This window comes from Cryptomeria japonica, chromosome 8 (genome assembly GCF_030272615.1).
Source record: "Cryptomeria japonica chromosome 8, Sugi_1.0, whole genome shotgun sequence".
NCBI lineage: Eukaryota > Viridiplantae > Streptophyta > Pinopsida > Cupressales > Cupressaceae > Cryptomeria > Cryptomeria japonica.
In genome coordinates this window covers 492,028,551-492,055,832 of record NC_081412.1, presented here as the reverse complement: position 1 = coordinate 492,055,832, position 27,282 = coordinate 492,028,551, and the positions used below count along the sequence as shown (strand labels likewise).

General features: G+C 34.4%; 1 protein-coding gene across 1 annotated transcript in view; it reads left to right on the top strand.

Annotated features, from left to right (window-relative positions):
- Positions 1-13,366, top strand: part of LOC131060050 (large ribosomal subunit protein mL101 (rPPR4)) — a 47,771-nt gene extending 34,405 nt beyond the window's left edge. Inside the window, exon 2 of the mRNA XM_057993145.2 lies at positions 11,604-13,366. Within this exon, the coding sequence (XP_057849128.2) occupies positions 11,604-12,734 (1,131 nt within the window). The 3' untranslated portion in view covers positions 12,735-13,366. The remainder of the gene's footprint in view (positions 1-11,603) is intronic.
- Positions 13,367-27,282: the final 13,916 nt, after the last annotated feature.

Genomic DNA, 27,282 nt, shown 5'->3' with positions numbered 1-27,282 from the left:
GAATAGAATTGGTGCTAGGAGGGCATGATCACAATGAATGCCTGAACAACTAAACTCTAGATCATTTGAATTCATATTTGCGAGGAGTAATTTCAAAGCCTTTTTTTCACCCTCCTCTGCGCTCAATAGAATTGGCGCTAGGAGGGCTAATCGTTGTCAAGCCGTGATCAGTGCAGCTTATCAATTCATGTTTGTGGGAGTAATCTTAAGGACTTTTTTCACCCTCCTCCTGTGCTCAACAGAATTGGCTCTAGAAGGAGGCCTTTACAGAGAATGCGAACTCTTGAGTAGGTGAATCCAAGGAAGATTAGTGGAAAGTCACCCTCAACACTCAACAAAATTTGCATAAGAAAAGAGGGCTAATTGGTTTCAAGCCGTGTTCAGTGGAACTTATCAAGTCATATTTAGAGGAGTTATCCAGAGCTTTTCATCCTCCTCTCCACACTCAACAAAATTGAAGCAGAGGAAAGGCATGATTTTGCATACATGAATGAGGCAATTGGTGCTGGAAGTCACCCTTTGAAGAAATCGTTGTATAAGAAAAGAACGTTAGATTTACACAGGAAGGAAACCCTTCGTACAGCTGGAACTAGTTGAGCTTTCAAGTTAAATTCGAGATTTGCAAGATCTCTCTTTATTCCAAAAATGAAAAATAAAAAGTGAAAAACCAGAAAATCCAAAAAAATCAGAAAATAAAAAAATCAAAAAAGAAAGATTTCTCGATGGAACAACAACAATTTCATGATGAGCAACAAGTTGATATTCGTCAACTTTGGTGGAGATTGAATTTACAGCTTTACCCACGCCGTTTGTTCGAGTTTGCAAGGTCAGGGTAGTGTCGAATCCATGAGACGAATGAACATGATGAGATGCATTGCTTAACATACCTATCAAGGATGGAATCATCAGTACAAGGAAAGATATTCTTTTGGGATGTTCCTAGGCCAAAAGCAGAAGAAGGCAGTTTCAGTGTCCTAGAGAGCAAGGATCCTCTTACAAGCTTCTTTTGGATGATCGAAAGTTAGCTTATTCTGAATGGTGAAATGCGTTTAGAAAACATCTTGCTACCATTGTGGTGTAGGACTCATAATGCACCTCACTCCGAATTTACTTGCTCATTGTGCGAAATGGCTATCAATCAAGTTAGATATCAGTTTCGAATGCTAGCCTTCTTTGAGGAAGAGTGTATTGTGAATAGATCTTGGAGTGCACACCTTGCAGTAGAGTTTAGAAGAACATATGAACAAGGCATTGCTACATCACCAGACAGTAAAGGAAGGCAGTTACTTGTTGATGCTACAAGTTCACTTGATGATCAATGTATTGTAGTGAATAGCTCACCATGCCTTGCACCTGAAGAAGAATGCAATGAAACGAAAGTTGAGGAAATAATTGAGAATGCTCATGTAGTGATAAGTAGTGATCAAAGTATTGAGCAAACAATCAAGGAAGAAGATGACTCATTCCTTGAAGGATTTTCGATCCTACTACAAAAGGAGATTATTGAGAATGAAATGCAAGAAGTTTCAACTAGCAGCCTTGAAGGAGGAGATAATCATATAGACATGTTGAATAAAGAGCTACAAATCATCATAAGAGAGCCCGAGTATGAAGAACAATTCTAGGGGGTGCTCAAAGACGTCATCACTATCATACTACTTGAGGGGGCACTGAGAGATCTCATGGAAGAGGTACAAATGGAATCACTGTCAAATTTTTTTCAAGACAAACAAGTTATGGTGAGTGATGTGATTCATCATCAACTCCAGCCTCCCGAGACAATACTTGAGGATAAAATACCACTAGAGATTGTATTTGATCAACTAGAGGAAATTTTTGAAGCTCAATCTATCAAGGAGTCCCTAATTTTTGAGGATATGCTCATGGAATTTCATGAAGATGCTTGGTTTATGCATAGAGATGAGCAAGATATTATGGTGAAACCAAAGAAAGTTGAGCTATTCGAAGGGGCGCTAAGTTTACTTCAAGAAGAGCTCGCAAGCGAAGATCAACATGTTGCGAATGCTCGTGGAATGGTACATCACCAATGGCAACCTCCTGAAGCTACCGATGATCTTGCTTCCGACAATGCACTGAACGGTGAGCAAACACCGCCATTCGAGCAAGCACTTCCATTTGAGCCTGAAATGTGCCAGGTTGCCTCTTTCCTTAATCCTAGCTTTGAAAGTTATTATGATTTTGATTACGGGGGTTTTGGGAAAACAACTTGTTTTTGGATAGATTCACGGTCCTAATGAGTTGCCTCAACTAATTATCTTGCATGAGGAATTGCCTGAATATGAGAGATGCATGGTGAGAGCTTGCTTTTTTGTATTTAAAGATGAATTTGCTCGACTAAGAACTATCACTTTTGCCATGCTCATGTTGCACAACTTGAGAAATCATGTAAAGTCATGTACATATGTTGCTTCTTCGAGTTGTGTCAAGTCTAGGAGTCTTGTATGTAGGAGTCTTGACTCATGATTCTTGGGTGGCTCAAGTAGTTAGTTGTTTGCTTTCTTTAGTTCGTTGGCTTTTGGTTTGCTTTAGTTTGGCTTGCTTTGGCGTGCTTAAGCTTAGTTTGTTTTGCTTTCGAGTCGGCCAATTGCTTAGCTTAGGTGTCCTAAGTGGGATCCTTCATTTGTGAGAGAAGTGTTTTTGTTGTTTTCTCACACTAGTAAAATTTTGGATCATATGTTTGGTTCATTTCTTGGATATCTGCTTATGAAGTGCTTTGAATCCGAAGATATTCCTCTTTAGCTTTATCATTTGGTTAGGACTTGTACTTATCTTGGAAGAGAATCACTTTCTATGTCTTGATACCGATATCTTTTGATTACTATATCTTTACACACTAATAAACTCCGAGTCTTTATGGTTTTTAGGTGAAGCCGTGATTAGTGAAAAATCCAAAGTCTAGCTTTAGCGCCATTGTAATCATCAAACCCAAGTGAGCTTCATTGCTTACGAGCCAAAGGAATTGACGGAATATGAAAAGAAAAGAAAGCAATATCAAAGGAGAGAAAATGAGAAGATTAAATAAAAAAAAAAAAAATCAAGAGAAAAAGAAAAAAAGAATGAAATGCAATATCAAAATTGGCTATGGGAACATGCGAATAACTCCATCGGGGCTATGGACGCCCGACTGGCAATGGAGCAATATTCATGAGATTACAGCGATAACCTCGTTGGGGCTATAGACGTCCAACTGGCAAGGAGGCTCTATCTAGGATGCTTATGAAGTCTAGACAAACTATGTAGCTAATCACGATGGAACTTGGAAGTCATAATGTTCTTGCTGAGGGGAATGAATACATTTGCACACACATGGGTAATCAAAGATGAGGTGCCTTGATCTGGTTTGAGATTCTTTTTCCACTTTTGAGTACACTTTCTAGTCTCTTGATAGGTTGGGTTGAATTTTCCGGAGGTTCTAAGCATGAATCGAGTCCTTATCTTTGAAATGTTCAAGAACATTTATTCGAGGTGGCGCTGGATGTTGTGAGGTATTCACACATTGCCCCATTGCAAATGGGGACCCCCACTTTTGTTTTTGCTTTCTACGTAGTGTTTGATGTCTTTAGCTATTAGCCTTTGCATTAGAGAGGTATAAGCGCTTGAATGGCTAGGAGTCAGGTGGATACTCTTGCATGAGTGTGAAGTAAGTTTGCAAAGTCTGGATATCATGAGTTCAACCATGAGTGAGGAAGGATTGCTAATTTGAAGGTCACTTCAAGTGCTCCTCTTAAAGGAACGAACTTCACTTCATGAATACTCCTTGTGTAGCGAATTTATTGCACTTCTCCCAGAGAGCAAAAATTCACTCTAAGATCTCATGTTGAGCAAGTCATCATGTATTGAAATTAAGAAAGTAAGTGAAAGTGAGCAAAGGAGGGTTTAGTCTTGATTTGAAATCCACTTCATAAGCTCAACTTCAGGAGAGACTTCATCTTCAAGGTTAGGAGAATGAACTTCAACTTCATGAACTGAACATTTGGAGTGAACTTCATGAATGAATGCACATGAGCGAACCTCACCTTCAATGCCTTCATGAACAAAATTGGAAGTAAAGGAGCGAAGAGTACTTGATAGCATTTAACCTTGAATGGATTCAATTTGAAATAAACTTCATGAACTCAACAACACAAGCGAACTTCATGACTTGCATATTCGGAGCGAACTTCATGACTTGCATATTTGGAGCGAACTTCATGACTTGCGTACTTTGAGTGAACTTCATGACTTGCAATTTGGAGCGAACTTCATGACTTGCATATTTGGAGTGAACTTCATGACTTGCATATTTTAAGGAACTTCATGACTTGCATATTTTGAGCGAACTTCATGACTTGCACATTTGGAGCAAACGTCATGACTTGCATATTTGGAGCAAACTTCATGAGTTGAACATTTGGAGCGAACTTCACCTTCAAGCCTTCATGAGCGAAATTGAAGATAGAGAAACGAAGGAAATTTGAGAGCATTTACTTAATGTTCAAACACTTGAGAGTGAACTTCATGAGTTTGGAAATTGGAGCGAACTTCATGAGTCAAGGAAATGGAGCAAATTTCATACAAAGGTGAACTTCATGAGTTTGAAAATTGGAGCAAACTTCATGAGTTAAGGAAATGGAGAGAATTTCATACAAAAGTGAACTTCATGAGTTTGAAAATTAGAGCCAACTTCATGTAGGGAGCTTCAAGAGCAAATTTCAACTTCATAACTCAAGGTATATGAGTGAGTTTTACATTTTGAGGACGAATGAACTTCACAAAATGGTGTATAAGAGCAAACTTCATGAACTCACCCACATGAGTGAATATCATGATTTGAACATTAGCAATTTCATAATCTCAGTAAGGTGAGCGACTTCAAAAGTCAAGGTATATGAGCGACTTCAAGATTAGAGCCTGAAGAGCCAACTTTAAAAATCAATGCACATAGGCGACTTTAGGAAATGAGACACATCAACGAAGTTCAAGAATCCATGGGTATGAGCGAAGTTCAAGAAAATGGAGGAGAGCAAGTTCAAAAGACAAGGGCAACTTCATGAAAATCAAGAGTGGAGTAAACTTCAAGACCCCCTTTTATGAGCAAGAAAAAACAACTTCAAGTGTCCCTTCATGAGGGCGAATTCTCTTTATATGCTCTTATTAAACCTATATATCAAGTGTATTTGATACTTGTTTGTTTTGCAGGAGATGAAGAAAAAAATAAGGAGATCACATAGGAAGCATTCACTTACACAAAGACGTGATCTACAACATCAACGACATGAAGGGAGTCACAAGAGAAGGAATTCCAAAGGAGAGAGACAATGGTGACATCATAAGTTCATCAATACTTCAAAACTAAGATTTATACTTTGCACTTCCATGATCAATGCATTCAAGAGGACAGTTTCAGAAGAGTTAATCAAAGTTAGAAGATCATTGTCATCATCGCCGAGGCTAGACAATGTTGTGTATCAAGAAATATTCCTTGATGATGATCTATCGAGCCTACAAGTGCAAGTTAAAGGTGGAATCTTAGTCATTATCCCAGTGATCGTCCCACCAATCAGTGAAGTTCCACATCAGCACATCTTGATTCAATGAACCTGACCCACCAATGATGGCACAAACTTGGAGGCACCTACCCTTATTATCTATTGGAAATGCCAAAGTGTTGTAATTATTTCATTGGCCAGAATTGAGTTTGTTGTAACAAACCCTAATTAGGGTTTTCAATGTAAAATCTTGGCCATTGATCTCAAACTGATCTGAGCCATTGATGTATTAAGAGCATTATAAAAGGCTCAAGTCTCTCATTTGTAAAGGGTAATAGTTAGTAGCAGGGGAATTAGTGAATAGAATAGAAGATAGAATAGAAATTAGAGTAGTGTAAGAGAAGGAAGAATTGTTGTTATGACTTGTAAATGAGATACTCTTTTCATTGAAGTTGTGGTGAAATTTGTTATTTCAACAAGCCTCATGGTTCTACTTCTCATTTTGTTTTCATGTTGATTAGATTGAATGGGATGATTTGTTGAATGCATTAAGTGGAAACCGTTTAGTCCATACCACTAGCCTCTTACTGATTGTAAGTGTGCCTTGTGTGGTCAACTGGAGTGATATGAGCTTAAATTCAAATTTTTATGCTTCATTGTTTAGGCATTAACTTGAATGGTGAGCAATGTTTGATGGTAATGTTTGAACACCTTTGAAACGTCCTTAGAAGATTGCATTGAGTTTGTGTCAAATTGTTCAGTTTGATGGTAAGACCTCGCTCGGTAGGATTCCATCCAATCATTCATCTATCTTACATTCTAGGTATTAGAATAGATTCTCTCACAACCCTTTTCTTTTGCCATTTTTTTCAATTCAAGTTAGTTTAGGAAAGAAAGCATCACAAGATTGCAATATCAGATGATCAAGTTTCAGCAATTCAAGCATTCAACTATTCAACGTAAGTTCCCTTGTGATACCAGCAATCACATCAACTAGCAGAGATTATCCACACGTAGTGCTTCTACATTCATGAACCTTGGAGTCTTCTCAAGTGATCCTTTAGCTAATCTTCAGCATTTGAGAGATTTTGAATGGTCATGTTTTCACATATACATACATTTATTTCTGTAAGGGAATATGAGATGTATTTCCTTCCAATAAACAATATAAGATGAAATATAGGAAGACCAAGAGTTGTTTCTTAATTTTGAAATTATGAGGCCTTATCACAAAAATAATAAAGATTTAACTTCAACTCTCATATTTGATCCAAATCATGCAAATTTGATCACATTGCTCCCATGAACAGCCTACATTTCCTAGCAATCCTGCCCATAGTCATTACATAACTTCTATGAACTCCCAAAATTTCTTGAATATTTCTGTCCATGAGCTCTCCTTGCTTCAGCAATCTCTGTAATCCCTGCTACTTATATTTTCACACTCTGGATACAGCTGGAACTCCAAAGTTTTTCAACACATGCAATCAAGGAATCAAATTCTTGCAAGCAAAACCAAAATATAGTGCATTTACATCCCAAATACTCATATCAACCTTTCCACATAGTCATGAAGTCAAATCAAATTCCCTATTAATTGAGAAATTGGCTTAGAGGGATGGCGGGGTTTTCGTTCAGGCTTGCAAGTTTACAGCTACATGAGAGTTTCAGAATTTTCTTTGTAGTTAGGTAGTACTTACAAAAGTGTGTAAAGTTTGAATGTCTGGAAGGAATAAATCAGTGGGGTTTTGGGGTAAAGATGCAACAATTATTATGCCACAACAGAAGTCTGGATTCCTGGTGCATATAAGCAATATGGACTTTTGGATCTTGGTTGTAGGTTTACAATGATTTCGAAAATGCATAGAAAGTTCAGAACTCAAGCATGATATAGCTACAAGGATTTGCAGAGTTTTGTGGCAAGTTTGTAAAGATTTGCAATAATGCAAAGAAAGTCTGGTTTTTTGGCTCATATGAATTAGGTGGGCTTTTGAGGCAGAGTTGCAAGGTGGTAATGTAGTTACAATTTTACAAGGAAAGTCCGAAATTCAAGCCTTGCTATTGATGCCGACTTTTGAGGTTTGGCTTTAGATATGTAGCAATCACAAAGTCACAACAGAAGTCCAAATTTCCAGTTTAGTTAAGCATGTGAACTTTTGGGGTTTCTTTGTAGGGTTTCAGCATAAGTCTGATTTTCTGACTGGCTTACATATTCATTGGGTTTTGGGGCTTTGGTGCAAACAGGTAACAACTACACTTGTGCATGAGAAGTGTGAGACTTTGGCCTTGGTTAACTTGTGAGATTTCACAATGAAGAAGTAGAATACAGCATAATTATGATGCAACACAAAAAGTTTGACATTCCCATGAGAAACACGGCCATGGGTTTTTGGAGTTTGGGTTTAAGTTTGTAAAAATTGAAATGTTGCATGAAAACCTTGAAACTCTGCCCAGGCAAGATTGTTTTGATGCAGACTTTTCCACTTTTCTCAAGACCCAACCTTTCTTAAGACCCTCTAGACACTTGAACATTCTGGCGTAACAACTTTTAACACAAATTGTTGAAATTTGAGACTTGAACTAAGGATTTGGACTTATATTGAAAATTTTCAATCAAGATGTAGAGCAAACATGGATGTCATACCCACACAAACAATACGTTCTTTCCCTCTTGAATGAAATCAATGCAAGTTTAAACACAAAGGGTCCTTGATTCTGCAAGAATAGGGTTGTGTTGTGGAGGCCACAAGAATTAGGATCAAGTGTCATACATTTTGTGATTTCAAACACTTTCATTTCTTGAGTTGAAACTGTTGAAATGCTTTTCAATCTAGTAATGATGAACAAGCCGCATGCTGTTTTTTTTCTATGTTATTCAATCCATCCAAGTCATCATTCTTATGTTCTCTATTCATTTGTAAATCACAATCCTCTTCCACCTAGAGCTTCTTTTCCCCTTTCTTCAGATTGAGCAAGTTTGGCTTTGTTGACATGGACCCAATTCATTACATGCCAGTTAATGGGAAAAATCAGCTGTGTCTATCACAATATTGTGTGCATGATGTGCTTCCATTGGGACTATATTTGGGTCACACACATTGAAGTTGAATGGGTCCAACCCCCTGTCACTCCTGTTACCATTCCACTATGCCATCAACATGGTTACGTAGCTTAGAAATTCAAACTTTTGACCTCAACACTCCAGCAATGATGAACCGTCAGCGTGCTAGTTCTTATGTTGTCATTCACTTCATCCATACCATCCGCCATACATTCTCTGTGCACGAATGCTAGGAACAGCTTGAAGCTTCACTTTTAGTTACTTTACACAGTCTATCATTGTCTGAATCTATTCACAGATATGTCTTAACCCTTCTTGTAAATCGCCAAAGTTTTTGGTTAATGCAAGATTGTTGTTTCTCCTCACAATGCCCCTGTAACACCCTCATCCAAAAATAAGCTAGTTCATTTTTTGTGTTGGAAAATCCTCACTATTTTTTTTATCTTTCTCATACAATGACTGGATAGGATTAGTTGTAATAATGGCTTTTGGAGGAGACCAAAACTTTTCCAATTTTCCTATCAATTGTACCTGACCTGGTTTTGGTCTTAGGGCTTTATGGTTGCCTTTGCTTTCTGTTCTTATCTCCTATTTTGGTCACCCAACCTTTTAATTTGCAGCTACCTAATGTGTATTTTCCCTCTCCTTCCGGGGATTAAGCATTGAGTTTGCTTTGCTTGTTTCTGAATTTTTATCTCCTTCATTAAGTTTCTTTTTCCATGCTTATGTACTGCTAATCAAACTGAAGCAAAATTTCCTCTGATACTGTTGCTAATATTTCTCACACGTTTTTGCTCCTCTCAGTACCATATAATGCAAAACTAAAAGTCCTATTGCCTTAATATAAAATATGAATCTATGACATTTTGCAAATAAATCATATTTTCATTTCTATCGTATTAGCATGCCATATATTTTATTTATTTTGTATTGGAGCCTGACAGTTTTATTCTTCTGTTATTTTTAGCTTACATACTAGAGACAATTCCCTAGTGATGGTTTTGGTGATATTCTAATCACTTTGCTCCATAATCAGCCATTTAATTGTTTTTTACTGTAATGTCCCCACTTTGAAATAGAATTTAATAATAAATGATAATAATAAAATTAAAACATTAAAAATTAAATTAAAATATAAAATAATATAATTAAATATGATTAATTAAAAATTAATTAAGTTAATGAAAAGTCAAAAGACATGAAAGGAAAAGTTGTGACTCCCTCAACAATGAGATATAAAAGGGAGAAGAGAACCTCATTTGAGAGGGGGGATAATTTGGAAATGGGAAGTGCAGATCTGATTTAAATAATAAGTGCACATCTGATTATGAAAGGCTGTGTCCCTTTCAAAGGGTAGAAATAATGAAGAGTTGCACTCTTTCCAAAGGGCATACATGATGAAGAGTTGTGACCTCTCCCAAATTGAGAGATATAAAGGGGAGGAAATCGCTGAGGAAAAATCACGTCTGGACTTCTGTCTGAATATATGCTTCTCTAATCACTAGCCATTGGTTGACATCCACTGCATACGATTTCCTTAGGCTGGGAATACGCGTCTGGGATCAGTTTACAGGAATTCCGCTGCGATCCTGCCAAGGTAGACATAATTTACACAAATATATATTAAATGCAAGTCATCCATAATACAACAAAATACAACATCAGTAATTTAATTCATGATTACTAGAATAAACCGTAAAGGGGATGTCAAATATATCAGTGTTTTAATAAAATCGCAATAATTCAATAATTAATTTCTTATCTGTAACACATGTATGAATCCAGAACTATTTATTCTTTATCATACAAACTCTTATCCGTAACTAGCAAATGAACAAGTTAGAACAATTAAACAAGACATAGACAAATTGTTAATCCTTAATATGAATGTAGTCGGAAGGTTGTATGAATGAATAGGGAAAGGCCTGTGTAAAACCATCGGGCATCTATCCCAAGATGGGTATAGATCAGTGACCCATGTAAGACCTTGAGGGTGTCGTCCCAAAATTAGGCCTGGGCTTGGATCCAACAACCCTGAGGGAGTCGTCACACTGAGGTTTCAAAGCATCCTATTCAAGATCATAATCCTTTCCAAACTTACATTGGTAGTAAGGTTTTTAAGTTGAACTCCATCGTGATGTTAATTTCTATTTCTATTTCTATTTGCTTTGAGAATGTTGGAATTATGATGTCTTAAATGGTTAAACTTACTTGGGGACATTACATTAACTTTCTTATTCTTGCACTTATGTAGCTCATAATTCACGTTTTATTTCCATTACATGAAGCAAACATGGGACACAGAAATCCTAGATAATTTTGTTGAATTTGATTGCCTTATTTTCTATCACCTAGATCATCACATATTCTGTTTCATCATTGTGATACCATTGAGATGCACAAGCTCAATGGTTTGTTCTTCCCATTTCGATATGGTCTATGCCTAGTCTTTTAGTTGTTTTGTTCTGTGGGTGGTAAATATAATAGAGTCATGGTTTCCTAGCTTCAGGTATGGATTGGATCTAGACCAACCAATGACCTCACTTCTCTGCAAGGACAATTTTCAAGGTTTAAATAATTCCAAATTTCCAATACTTGAGTGTTTTATGGCTTTCTCACAGGTATACTAGATATCTGCATCACTACTATAAAGATGGTAATTAGAGTCTGTATTCCATATTGAAAGTATGGAGAAATATTGGATTTTGAATTCAGGCATGTTATGACATTTTTGTGGCCCCCAGTTCACTAAAGAACGATTTTCAAGGCTTAAATAATTTTAGTTTACAATACTTAAGGTGTATTATGGCCTTCTCATTGGTTTACTAGCTATCCACATCACTGCTGTAAAGATGGTAATAATTTGAGGTTCTATTCCATGTTAAAATTATGGAGAAGTATTAGGTTTTGAATTCTGGCATGTTATACTTATGACATTTATGGTTGACCATGCTTATGCTTTATTTGATGAATGATGTATAGAATTATTGTTTAAGATTCTATTTTCCATTTCAGGTCATGTACCCTGACTTGTGATTTGTCTTTTTGAAAAGATTTCCGAGTGGATAGTAGGTCGCAGTGAATTTACAAAGGGTTTGTCTGATCATGCTGTTCGCCTAGACTTGATAGCTAAAGTTCGTGGTATAGCCAGTGCTGAAAGTTATTTTAACAGTCTTCCTGAGATTGCAAAGGTTGAACCCACTTATGGTGCACTACTGAACTCTTATGTAACGGCCAACATGACTGAAAAAGCAGAGGCACTAATGGAAAAGATAGAGGAGTTGGGCTATGCTAGAACATCACTTCCCTATAATCAGTTATTGACTCTTTACAAAAAAACAGGTAAATTTGATAAGGTACCCTCAGTCCTTGAACAAATGAAGAGAAAAAACATCTCACAAGATAAGTTCACTTATAATATTCGGATGAACATTTGTGCTGCTATGTCTGACATTGATGGAATGGAGAAAGTTTTGCTAGAAATGAAATACAATCCTATGGTTAATACAGATTGGTCTACATATGGAAACCTGGCAAATATTTATATCAAAGCCGGACTTTCTGATAAGGCACAGGCCATGTTGCAGGAGATGGAAATGAAGATAAATCAATGGGATCGAGAGTTATTTATCTATCTCATTACTTTATATGCAGGTGTTGGTAATAAAGATGGAGTAAATAGGATGTGGCAGTCATTAAAGTCAGCCTTCCCCAAATTGACAAACATGAACTTTATATGCATGCTTGATTCTTTGGTGAAGCTTGACGATCTTGAGGGAGCTGAGAAACTTATTGAAGAATGGGAATCTGCTGTTGTTGATTATGATTTCAGAGTTCCTAATATACTTCTCAAAGCTTATGTCAATAATGGGCTGGTCGAAAAGGCTGAGTTGTTTGTTGAGCTTGCTTTAGACAAGCAAAGAAAACCCATTTGCAATACATGGGAAATACTTGCAGAGGGCTATTTAAAGACCATGCAACTTGATAAGGCTACACAAGCTATGGATAAAGCCCTTTCAATTATGAAACAAGATGAGTGGAAGCCAAAACCTGCAAATGTGCAAGCCCTTCTAAAGCATTTCCAGGAGTGTAGTGATATGGAACATGAAGAGCAGTATCACAAACTCCTTAGGGATATGAATTTTGCAAACAAAGAGTACAAAGAGTCTTGTGATACACAATGAAGTTGTTGAGCATGCTTCTCACCTAGTTGAACATTTGACAAATGACTGGTCCCAATGAAGAAAATTACAAGCATCCTGGACAAGTTACTGAACCTTACGATGTTTGAGGAAGCGTGGCTACTCAGAATGTTTTGCAGCCTTTTACATAACGTCTTGGCAGGGGCTGTAACATCGTAGAGGTGGTTGCTGAGGTTCTGAGTTCTTGATGTTTAAGCTTCAAAAAGAAATTTTCAAGAAAATTTCACCAGAGTATCTTCCTTTGCCATTTAATATTTCAGATAGGAGTTTGTTTTGGAATTTTTTGCTTCACATTTCAATATGTTCCTTGAATTTCATTTCAGAAAATCTCACCAGAATATCTTCCTTGCCATTTGATGTTTTAAATAGGAGTTTGTTTTGGAAGGCTTTGCCTCACATTTCAATAAGTTTCTTAAATCCATTGTTAGGTAAAATCTTGTCTGATATTGCTTTATTTGGGTTATATTCCTTTCATCCACATCCCTGTGGAGCATGTATGATGGATGCTATTCCAATCATGTTCATAGGATCTTGTTCGCGAGGGATAAGTGGGCTTTTGTATATTCTACAATTCATATAGAATTTTTAAGATTAAAATATTATCTTGTGGATCATCTCTCTGACTTGGTTTGTGGTATATATGCATTTCATCCTTTCACAACCTAAGGATTGCACATTATTCCTTCTTGTCTATAAGGTCTGAAGTAAAACGTTCATAATTAGTTAATAGCAAATGCCTTCAGAGACAGACATTACGATTCTAAAATACAGCATTTTGGAAATAAATTGAACATTTGGAAGCAATTTTTTATGAAAAGCATATGACTACGACAATGTTTTTTTGTTGAACAGAGTAATTTCATAATATGATCTTGGCAGTACTATTCACAAATCAATTTATTTTACTCTCTTTGGTTCTAAATTTCATTTTAATTGGTACCAATTTTATAGGAGACTTTCATAGCTTGCTTACAATATCCGAAAATACAAAAGAACATTACAAAATTTTGGCATCGTTTTACTTAAAGATTCCATTTTTAATGGTACACACTTTTACCACACTGTGGAGACATTCTTAGAAAGAGATATTTACGAAGGATTAATCATATTTAATTCAACTAGATAGATTTTATGGCATCCACCATTCAAAATCAAATGAATAATTACACTCAAGCAACAACCAACTAATGTTAGGGGACAATTATGTATTAACAGTGCTATGACATATATCATGTCAGAAAAAGGTGAGATTATGAGTTTTTTAATCTCTTTTAAAAGTGCATGTTTACAACAATATCGATCTATTATCTATGTAAATGATTGTAAAGACATTGTTGTTAGAAACTACACTTGTTTAAATGATGGATTGTGGAAATCTCTTAGAACTGATTATAAAATCTTATATATATTATATGTTTTATTTCATTTAAAATAATTATATGTAATGATTATTAGATTATTGGGATGACCCCACAATGCAGCGGTTAGTTGCGAGCCTCCTACATGGGAGGTTTTGGGTTCGAGTCCACTCGAGGCCCATGTGTCCCACACACAGGCAATGAAGAGATAAGGTGAGGCCTGAGTGTGGAAGACGGAATGACACAAGGAGATATAAGGGTGTTATTGCCGAGCAAATATGAAGATGAGGCCCCTCAAAAATGTGGTCTCATTGGTTCATAGCTCCAATCAAATAGCGATTCGGCTTCGACCCATTACCAAGCAAAAAAAGAATAAAAATAAAAAATTATTAGATTATTGATTATTTATATATAGTAGTTTTGAATAGGCATGACTAGTATCTTTATAGGCATTGTGTCACCCCATTTTTTATATTTAAGGAGGTTCTCTCTCATTGAATGGAAGAAAGGGGTTTGGAGATCAATAGAGAATTCTATCATCATGCACATGAATATTGTTGGTCATGTGCAAGGACAAGTACACACATGCGTGCACACACGTGTATCTTGAAACTTTCATTTTAGTTATTAGTAATGCTTAATAACATGGTATTAGAGTCATATTAGGATATGCTAATCATTTTAAAATCTATTCACTGTAGTTTTGATGTAAATACCCTTCTATGAAATAGTATATATGGTGACAATTTCTTATACAAAGTCACCATTTTTCTAGATTTAAAGACAAAATTAATGGAATCCTATGTGGTAAAAATATTGATTCCAAATTAGAAAATAGACAAAGGAAAATCCACAGTAATAAATCTAATTAAAATTTGATCATCAAAATACATTGAATAATTGCAAGAGCCCCATCTCAAATTCTAAGAAAACTAGGAATAACAAACGAATCTCTTATATTCATAATTGCCAAGCCACTTTAGAGATGAAATTTAGACTACAAAGAAAGATTAAGAAGCCAAATCATTATCCTAGTGGTAGACTTTAGAGATGGATTTCATGATACAAATGTAACATTGATATTGGAGTATATACTTGAATCACAATAGTTTGATAAGTAAATCAGAAGACCTTTGAAAGTGCATATTCTATAGTGATATATACTTTTTTAATAGATTTATAAAGTTAAAAAACTCTATTAAGATGAGGATAATAGTCAGTGACTTCGCATTACAAATATATTTGAAATTCATGAAGCTAGTTATCAATTTAAAGAAATCATTATCCTAGTGTTAGACTTTAGAGATGGATTTCATGATAAGAATGCAACATTGATATTGGAGTATATACTTGAATCACAATAATAGTCTGATAAGTAAATTGCAAGACCTTTGAAAGTGCACGTTCTATAGTGATATATACTTTTTTAATAGATTTATAAAGTTAAAAAACTCTATTAAGATGAGGATGATAGTTAGTGACTTCACATTATAGATATATTTGAAATTCATGAAGCTAGTTATCATTTTAAAGAAATATGGGGTGGTAGATTGTGTTGCCTGCAAAATTCAAAATCAATGCATATTTTTACAAGTTGGAAGCAAAGTTTATAAATTTTGGTTCATGACGAAATTGTATAAAATTTTTGGTTGAAGCAATTATTTTTGCATCCAAAATCCAGTCCAAGAATATCCATATGATACATGGGTATGTGTAGAAGTTGACCTATTGAATATTCTCAAATGAAAAGATTCACCCTATTCATCTATAGAATAATTAAAAAATCTGCTAAAATAATCACCAATCTACACAAACTTTACTCTCATCAAACATCTTGGTTCCAAATAATACTCACACATATTATGTGAGAAAAATAGTTGTTGAAACATTATGTCTCTCTTTTATCCATCTATGGCTATGGTCAGAGAATGTGCTTATATGCAGAGCTCAATGTGGGCATAATTGTAATCTTATTGCAATAAAGTCCTATGACAAAATATATAAAAGCATGTAAAAAGTGAAATGGTGAAGACATAAAAAATCTTTAAATTCTAAAGTATGTAAAAAAGAGGATAGGTACCCGAGTGTAAATTTTAAGCTGGAGAAATCATCAACTCTTCTCTTGACATACTTGTATTGTATGGCTAGCAAATAATTGAATTCAATGAGCATATGATATGACAAATTCACAATTTAAAGCAGAAGCATGAGGTCTATCAATACCTTCAATGGCTTTTTGCATTATCTCTGGTTGAAATAACATCTATGCTAACACCCTTTCAATGACATTTGATGGGTTATCAACTACAAACTATGTCAGCTTTGCCACTTGAGATTTGTTCTCTTCCAAACTGAGCAAGGAGTGCATTAGAAGAGTCTTTTATAGAAATCAGGACGTCCAACAAGTCTTGCAGTTAGTCCAAAGAGGATCATTACCACCTTAAACAAAAACTTTCTTGTTATATACAATGTGATATTTGTCCTCCATGTGGATGGCCCTTCTTTTAATTTGATCTTTCATAGCCTCCAATATCTAGCCACCTCTAATATAAGAAGTAGTCAAAGATGAACATATTATAGAAAAGTTCCTTCTAAGATTTATTGAAAGTCTTGGGGTGTGCAAGAGATTGAACGGTGCATTGGTTCTAGATCCAATGAATTAGACTATCTACTTCTGTCATCCACTTGTCTTGAAGGTTATTGGAATCTTCAATATGACCAGGTTTAAACAACTTGTTTAGGTGGCTCATCTGAAATTACACTAGCTTCAATAAGACCCACCTATTAATGTGATTTCATGAACTGTCTAAACAAATAAAAACTTAGAGAGTACAGTCTAAACTAAACCCTCCAATACAATCATTCACTACATTTTATCGCAATGTGATAAAATAGAAGGAATATGTATATAAATCTTGCAATCATTACCATTCATGAAGTACTTTGTCAACCAATTCATACATCTTGTCTTTGCTTCCACATTTTGGAAGCATGCCTACTAGGGTAGTACCAAATATAACATTTGAAAAATTCCTCTATTAGAGTAGGCTTTAGTCATGATCCTAATAAATGAAACCATTGAATCTTGTTGAACCTAGGCAACACACTTATGAGTACTCTGCTTGCACCCCATAATCAATTCACATGCTTATATAGCTCATTTGAATATCGGATATTTTGTGTCACCTCCAACTAACTTAATTTTAAGAATTTTGTTGTTCAATTACTATTAAATTAAAATTTTGTATAATATCAAACCATGGGTGGGTACATATAATACAAAATGTATCACTGGGAAGAACAAAGGGTAGAATCTTTAAGAATCCATATGCATGTCTCGATATGTTGGGACAAATTATCTTTGAAAGCAATCCATGATTGTCATAATCTTCGACCGTTATTAGCAAGCTTAATAATTATTAATATTTAATGTAATTATTATCTAGCCTTTTTTTTTAGATAAGAAATCTAAACATGTTTTCCATATTTTTCATTGAGAGAATAAGTGTGTAGTTATAATTATGATTTATTATATATATATTTTTGTTAAATTCTTGATTAATCATATTTATTTTTTCTATTTATAATTGTTTTTTTGTGTGCTTATGGTTTAAATACATTGAAAGACCACTCACTAAACACAAATTAAAACTTGACATGAAGGTTTTTTTTGTTTCTATGAAGGTGCTCATTTTAACTTTTGTGACCTTTTTAATTGGAGGGAAGCCTATGATCTTTCTTCACAACATTCTCAATTAAAAAAGAAACAAAGAACTTTTGTGATACAATCCAAAGTAGATTTACTTACATTATACTAAGGCATCACTACTTCAAGGAAAATATGTCATTCTTATGATTGAATTTTTAGTTTTGACAATATTTAGAATGGAGGCGTTTGAATTTCTTAGTCCCCTTTGGTTAGCTTATCTTGTAAGCATATCATATTCATATAAGATGGAAGTGGAAAGGACCCATACATTAGGGAGGCCTTAAATGAAAATCCTTCCATCATTATGACAATGGAAGTTGGAGGACTAACTTTATCAATTATCATCTAGCATCTCTTATGAGCTAAAGCTAAATAAGCCATTTCAAGTTCAAATATAAATAGTTGGTTTAGAAGGTCATTTTTTAAAAATTGAATAATTGAAACATTATTTTTACTTCATATCCCTTAATGGATTTCATTATAAATCTTGAATAGAAATCAAGGACTTTTGCTTGTTGCGAATGCTTATTTCACACTATTAGATTCAAAATTGTACAATTAACTATTTTTTTATATGTGTAAAATTTATTTGCATTAGACCAAGTGTGTTTTTGCTTAGCATCATCTTCTCCATACAATTAAGGAATTTAATCCTAAAGTCTTGTTCATCCACCTTTTACAAACAAATTAGTTTGTTGTACATATATTTATAACAATAATTACAACTTGATTAATAAAATAGATAAAATCTATCTAAAATCAAATCATATCACCTATTTGTAAAAAATGGTTATCATCCTGTTAAATTGTCTACGAAGCAAGCCTGGAAAGGATATCTCGCTTATTTCTTAGAGAATTTTTCAGATCTTGTAAAATAAGGATAGACTAACCATCATTTTTTTTTTGAGAGCTATAAAAACAATATTTTGGCTATAACTTCTACACATATAATATATATAGATGACTTACACATTATAAGTAAATCATGTCAATCACTAAAAATAATTCTTTTTATCATTTGGATTAGTGATACTCTAGGAGCAATTACATGTATCTCAAAATAAAGTATATACTTAATAAATGATATATGGTCAAACTACTTGTTATTAAACTAATATCTAGTTGTCATATATGACCAATCTTACTAGATATTAAATTTGGTTTATCTTACAAATTCTAAACTAGATATTACCTATATAATAAGTATTACATCTAGATTTCTACATAATACTCCATGCTTAGTGGTAAGTGACAAATGTACATCAAAAGTATAATAAATCAATAACTAATCATAGTCTTCATTATTCATGCACCAAGAATAAAACATTCAATTATTATGTTATTGAATATGTTGGTCATTCTATTGATATGGAATCCACCTTTAGCCATGCCTGAAAAAAAAATGTGTAGGTGTTATCCCATTAATGGAGTACAATCAAACAAGCAACTTTTTATGGCTCTTTAATCAATAGATCGAATGCAAAAATATCCTTTAAAGAATCAATGCGACCTAGAAGAGTAACATAAGAGTTTCATTTGTGTATAGTGAAAGTATCATTTATTATATGATAATCAAAACTATTTCTTACCAAAGACTCTTATTTTCAATAGAAACAAAATAATATATTGAAGATCATTGACACCTCATTCAAGGGAAAGTTTTCCATCATAAAAATTATTTCTAGTTCTCTTTTTCTAATTATCAAGTGGAAGATATACTATGATCAAGAAGAACTAGGCTAAAACCCTAGTAATCACATGTCAAACCTTTGTGTAGTATTAAATTCTCCAAATTCATATCAATGCTTGACTTTAGGTGATGACATTGAAGGGGAGTGTGCATGCTATCAACACTTCTTAGTGGTTGAATTATGGGTGTGAAGCCTAATAGGAATAACATAAGACCTCTAGACATTACATATATAATTTCTCTAGACATATTGCAAATTCTTCTCTCTATAAATCTTCCACTTGTAAAAGAATTGTATTATATAAGACCTATGAGAACTATGCAATGAGCTTGGGGGAGGATAATTTGAGGAGTCCCAAACTCCAATAGAAACTTTATAAGACTTCAAGTATATAGTATCATTTTTAAAACACTAGGATTATAAATTATGACAAGATGGCTTTCATGGATTATAAATTTGAGGAGTCCCAAACTCCAATAGAAACTTTATAAGACTTCAAGTATATAGTATCATTTTTAAAACACTAGGATTATAAATTATAAGTGTTTGCAATACACATTCTTCATTTTGACATATATTTGTGGCCTTGTTTATCTTTGTCAAAGAAAATACTCTCTTTAAGTTGATCTACAATATCATTATTTTTATGGGAATCACAATAATACAATAAGGATAAATCCCATGTATCATGAGATGTATAATTTTCAAGCTTCTTACAATCCTATTAGTTTTTTTTTCTAATGGTAATTTTTTTTAGCAGAGGGAATAATATTGAACCCAAAAACCCTTTGAACTATTGTAAATGTAGGCAACACTAGAGTCTCAAAGATCATCCCTAATAAAATACATGACATGAAAAACTTGTGGGCATTATGGTGTAGCACTAAAAGTAAGGATAAGTGAAAATTGAGCAATACATGTAAGGAAGCTAATAAGACAAGTATATAAAGAACATCAACACTAGGGGATAGAAGAATGCATACACCTAAAAATGACTAGAGATAATTGAATTAATATTAATTATTTATTTAATGGCTTTATTCTTCTATCAATAAATAGATTGAATAATTTATTTATTTACTACTCTTGTCTATTCCTCTAAATCAACATATTAATTATTTAATTAAAATTCATCATAATTCTTCTAGAGTATATCTTAATTAAATAATCCTAAATTATTTAATTAATCATCTAACCTAAGTCTTCATTTCTGAATTCCACATCATTTCCTCCATCTCATCTTCCACCTCATCTCCATGTGGCTAAACAAATTAAATATTTTTAAATTTTTAATTCTTCAATTATCTTCATCATCATCCCTAGTCAATAGGATGAGGAGATTGATGTGTCCTCCCATTTCTAATATTCCCTCTCACATCTGTATATCTTAGAGGGTGGTTTTGTCCACATCAACCTGGTCAAAGTGACTCATTGTCCACTTGTCCTAGGAAGCCTAAATCTTCTCCAACCTCCCTAGATTGTCGACTCCTTCATGTCTTGGGAAACCTATATTCTCTTCAACTATCCTACATCTTTGGAGTCTTCATCCTTGGTCAAGGCGAGCATGTTTCCATATGTGATCTCTTTCTACCTTGTCATTGTAGGAGGAACACCTTCCCCCTTTATCTCTCACATCTCAACAAAATTCTTCTCAACCATCCATGATCTCAAGATTCACTCTCAACCAATATCTTTGCCACCTTGGATTTTTGCCCTGCAAAATCTATAAAAGGAAGCCTTTAGCCAACATTTGAGGCTATTCACCATTAGAGCATTCAAGCATTCTAGTTTTCTAGCAAAGAAAGCAATTTAAAAGTGTGCCTTTGGCTTTAGCATAATAGCATTTAGCAAATCTTCATATCATAATAGCTCCATTGTGTCATTGCATTATCATCACTATCCTCATTATAGTTGCATTGTAGTTTCACTACATTGCATTTCACATACTACATAGTCCATTCAACTCTTTGTCCTCTTGAAGCAATATTAGTGCATTCTGAGAGCGATCTTAACAACAAGATCAAGGTTGATAACAATGGAACATGCATGAAGGTTTAACTTTCTAAGTTTACTTGTTTAATGTGTTTCATTGGTGATTTGGTTACTTTGTAATATTTTAGAGTCTTGTGGTAGCTTAGTTTCTTAATCTTATAGTTAGTTAGATTTCCAGATCACATTTTTGGCACTCACCGCAGGGCTTAGCCCCATTTTTAACATTTTCTTTTAAGTTTTAGTCCATGCAGGTTTTGAAGGTCTTTTTAGCACATTTATCTCTAGTCTAGCGCATACGTGACAAAGAGCAAAATTTATTAGACTGGCAACATAAGCCATCCATAGCAAACCTTGCCTTTTAGTGCCTCTGTCCCATATTTTAGCACATTCACTCCATTATTTAGTGCATTCACCACATAGTTTAGCACACTTACTCCATTAGTTAGTACATTTGAACTACCATTTAGCACATTTACCCCTTTCTCTAGCGCATCCATCCTATTTCCTAACGCATTTACTATTTCTTCTAGTGCATACAGACTCTGTTTTGGCGCTTTTGTAACAAAGAATAGAAAAAAAAACCAGAAAAAAAGAAGAAAGTAGAGCATAGGATAAATTAGATCATTTAGTTGATTTTGCATTGACGTGTTTTTATGCAAATTCTTGGTACAAACAATTATGTTGAACAAGAGATGATTCAACAAGTATTGTCTTGGCCAAACCTTTAGGTTGTAAATGCTAAATGTGTTTTTATTTTATTAGTCAAACAAACATCGTGTCTTTATTGTCTGTTGTGTCTTTCTTGTCAAAAATAGAAAAATCATCTAAAAAAAGCATTAGAAAACCAAAAAAAAAAACTCAACCAAACACATCAGAATTTTTTTCAAAAAGTTCAAAAACAAAAAACACGCATAGTAGCGCATTTGATAGATCTTTGAGTACATCTGAGTCTTTCTGTAGCACCTTTAATAGTTATTGTAGCGCATTTACCACATATACTGGTGCATTTGAGACATATTCTAGCACATTTGACACATAAGGTAGTGCTTTTGCCAAAAATAGTAGTTCTTTTTGAGACATAGAGTGGTGCATTTGAGCAATGATTTAGCACTTTTACAAATTGTTTTAGTGCATTTGTAATACAAAGCAAAAACACAGGTCTAGGGAGAAAACAAAAATCAGACTTAGATACCTTTTTTCTTAAAGAGTCCATTTTAGAAAACCATACATTCAGATCAGATCTATATCAGACAATTTTTTTAAACATGCCATACATTTCACACAAAGAAACCCAACTTAGGCAAAAATCAAGATTTTCTTAGTGCTTTTGAGATCTTCATCATCCCAACTTTGTTAAGTTCCCCTATCAGGATTTCTATCATCCTTCATCAAGGAACTAAACTAGTATCACAATCTTGACAAGGTTAGTCACCGTCATAGTGACATCTATATCTCCAATTTGACTTACTTTGCATCACTATTCCTTAATAGTTCAAGATTATCCTTTCAAACACAAGATCAAGACAACACTTCAGAAATTTTGGGTCATTCTTATTCATCCAAATCAAAACAACAAGCATTCATCCAACATTCATACAAAGTTCACACCAACATGCACTTCATCATCATTTCAAAAATCACATATGGTTGAAACAAGAGCAGAAAAGAAAAACAAGAAAATGATGGATTTCTTTGGAAAGGGTTCTACATATGATCCAATAAATATTTTTGGAGAAACTTGAAAGCAAATACATGATCCTGATAGTGACTATGAGACTTCTAGTGATATATCTGAGGGACATTTGCTTGATGCATCACAAGACCCCAAATTTCACAAGCTTATGGAAAAGGTTATGGATAGGGATAGAGAGAAATATTTCCTTATGCTTGCACAACAAGGTGTAAAATTCCCACATGATTTTGATGTTTCAAAATCAAAAAGAACAACTGAGAATGAAAAAAATACCAACACAAACACAAATGAGAATACAAATGACAACACAAATGAAGTTGAGGTCAATACAAGGAAGAAGAACAAGAAAGAGAAGAATCCTCTAGTGAATCCTTTGAGTAGACTTGTGCAATAAATCCAAGTTCTCCAAATACAACTTGCAAAGATGCAAGAAGGGTCTTCACCAAAGCAATACTCATTAGAGGATATATCTCCATATCCATTTGATAGAAATTTGGTCATGATACATTTTCCCCCACATTTCAAAATTCTAAAATTTGACAAATGCAAAGGGAAAGATGATCTACATGACCACATCCGAGAGTTTTGTGTTGCATGCTTGGAAGTTGCCCACAATGAGACATACCAAATGCAACATTTTCCTAAGAGTTTGGGTGGCGAAGCTATAGAATGGTTTTATTGTTTACCACTTGGAATTAGATCATTCAATGAGCTAGTGGACATGTTTATCACTCCTTTCTCCTACAACATCGAACATGAGGTTTCAATGCCAGATATTTTCAATAGTAAACAAAGGAATGAACAATCTTTCACTAGCTTCTTGCAAAGATGGAGACAACTCACAAGCAAGTGTCCCTATGACATACTAGAGAAACAAAAGATAGAGATATTTGTCCATAACTTAAATGTTGAATTGAGTTATCAACTGCAACTTCAATGTCCACCTTCTTTTAAAAAGGTTATTGAAAAAGGACTTCTCATAGAAAAATATTTCATAGTTAAGGGACAAATAAATTTTTTCAAGGATACCGCTAGTCCAAGTAACAACAACAATAGTGACAAATCAAGGTTTTGGACTAAAAATAAAAACATCATGAATGATGATGTTGTAGATGCTTAAAATCTCAAACCAAAACAACCCGTGTTCAATCTATAAGGACCACAATGCAATACCAACAATCAAAACAACAATAACACGAATAAATCAAGAGCTCCATATAATCCTTGCAAAAAATTTGCACCATTGGGAGAACCGCTTGAATCGGTATTGAGGAAGCTTCTTTCAAATAATCTTATCACTCTTCATAAAGCAAGATATTATGAACCCACCATCAAACTATCTTGGTGGAATGATTTTGATTTTTGTGAGCTCCATAGGAGCAAAGGACATAAAACAAATGATTGTCAAAGGTTGAAGAACACTATTCAAGAGTTGGTAGATAGGGGTGATTTATCGATTGATGGTCACAAATCTAATGATGAATATGTGGCATTCAAGGATCCACTTCCAAACTATGAAAAGGGAAGCCCCTCAAAAAAAGAAAAGGATAAAGTAAGTTACACAAATGAATCGTATGACTATGTCATCAATCACATATTTGAATGTGACTCATATGCAAATGTGATTAGCATCATTTAAACAAACCTAAGTGTAATGTGACAACTCGTCGAGGAAAATTTACCCTCCAAAGAGCATCTCGTAAACCATCTTTTGTATTTACTCAGTATAATGTCTTGGATCATCTGAAGAAAAAACCATCCCATATATCTATCTCAAAGATTTTATGTCTCTCACCAACTCATAAAGATATCCTAGAGAAAACTCTACAAGAAACAACCGTACCCCTAAACCTTGACTATGCACAGTTTCAGGTCATTGTGGGACATCTTACCATACCACATTTCCTATCTTTTATTGAACATGATGATATGGCCATAAATCAACCTCACAATGCACCCCTTCATATTGAGTACTCATCCATGTAAGCATAGAATCAAGCGTGTCCTTATAGATGGAGGAGTTGGTTTAAATATTTGAAATTTCAAATTAGTCCTTGTATTGGGGTTTTTTGAAAATATTGTGGATCCCAAGAAGAAGATCACTATTAAGGCTTATGATGAAGAAGAAAGAGCATCCAAAGGATCAGTTGTAGACCAGTGGAAAAAAATGTGGTTTGCCAAGTACTTAACCTTGAATTAGAACACAATATACTCCTCGGACGTCCTTGGATCCATGCAATGCAAGTTGTCTCGTCTACATATCACCAATGCTTGACATTTCCCCATAATAATCAATAAATAACTATGCAAGGAGATCCCAATCCATTTTAGTATTGCAATACCATTCGGCCTAAACCAGAAGTCATTGTACTTAGCAATCGTATGACTTCATTTTCCACTTCCCCTATTGAAGCAACTTCATTACCTTCCACATCAAAATATGCAAAACCAAAGATTAAGCTCAAGGACAAGGGTAATGGGAGAATACTCAATTAAACAAATCTTTTGCATTTCCCAATTACCTCCTTCACCTAAGTCATATGGAAAACCATCTTTAGGAAGACAAAAATCCTTGGTTCCTAAGAAGCAGTCTCAAGGACCTTTTATCAAATGGGGTACTCTATCAGATGAAAGCGAAGAAACAGACATCAAAGAATGGTTATATAAAGATGAAGGGGACAACTTGAAGACACCTAAATCAGAAATACTTCCCCTAAGGGTGTATATGTGCATTTTGGCTTTTAGTTTTGTTGCTTTTGCTTTGGTTCCTCTTGTTGTGTATTGCAACCTTGATTTTGTGGATTATTGATGATGTTGTTGTTAGGAGGGGGATTTTGTCCTACAACCTACTAAACAATTTGGAAAGGGATTCACTATAATGCAGAGAATGGGATATGATGGCTACAGTTCCATTGGATTAAGAAAAGAAGGTCTCATTGAATCTATACAACCTGATTTCTCATTTGCAAAAGATACAAATGATTGTGATATAGAGGGGATATCATTGAAAAATATACTACCAATCTAATTGAATAGATTCATAAATTACAATATGGCAGTGAGATGGATTCTCACGAATGGGAGGGAATTTTTTAGGTGTCTTCTAAAGATATGCAGGTATATGTGATTCACTCTTACCATTCTACTAGAACTTATGACGAGGGACAAAGTTTAGGGTCTTAGACCACTAGAACAAGATTCACAGAATAACGAGAGTGACTCCTACGAGGAGGGTCGAATATCGGACATAACAGATAACCTTGAGGTGATTAGCGATTTGGACCTTGAAAATATTATCATAAACCTTGAAAACCTCTATATCGCAACCATTATATCCCTTGATACCAATCAACCAAATGATCCCCTTCCACTTGTACACCCCAAACTTATAGATTGGGGGCAAGAAACCACACCTGAGCTTGAGACCTTTTATAATGACAATGTTATAATTGACTATTGGAATCCCAAGGATTCTTCACTTGTAGGGGGCTATGACACAAGCTTCACTTATGAACTTAATAACGTGACTTCTCTGGGAGAAAATGCCAATTATTTTGGTCACAAAAAATATGAAAATAAGTGATAGATATATTGGTGAAAACCACAATGCGGTAGTGTTAGATTAAGAAACAGAAAAATAAAGGATGCATCCAATGGTCAAAACCTATTTGAGGCACGAAAGGATGGAAGGCTTGACATTCTTCCCTAACCACCATATCAAGAGAGATATCCAGTTGTCATTGAACCAGCAGAACCTATCAACATTGGAATAGAGGAAAGTCCCAAGATCATTCACCTAGCAGCTTCTTTGTCGACACAAGAAAAGGAAAACTTAAAACAATTCTTCAAGAAAAGACAAATCAATTTTACTTGGTCTTATGTGAATATACCAGAGTTAGATCCAGATCTTATAATGCATCATTTATCAATAGCTCCATGGGTCAAACCAGTAAATCAAAAATTAAGGAAGATGCATCCACATATAGCCCTTTTGGTCAAAGCAAAATCAAAGAAGCTATTGGATGTAGGATTTATCAGATCAATTGACTATGTTGAATGGATATCCAATGTTGTACCTATTTCAAAA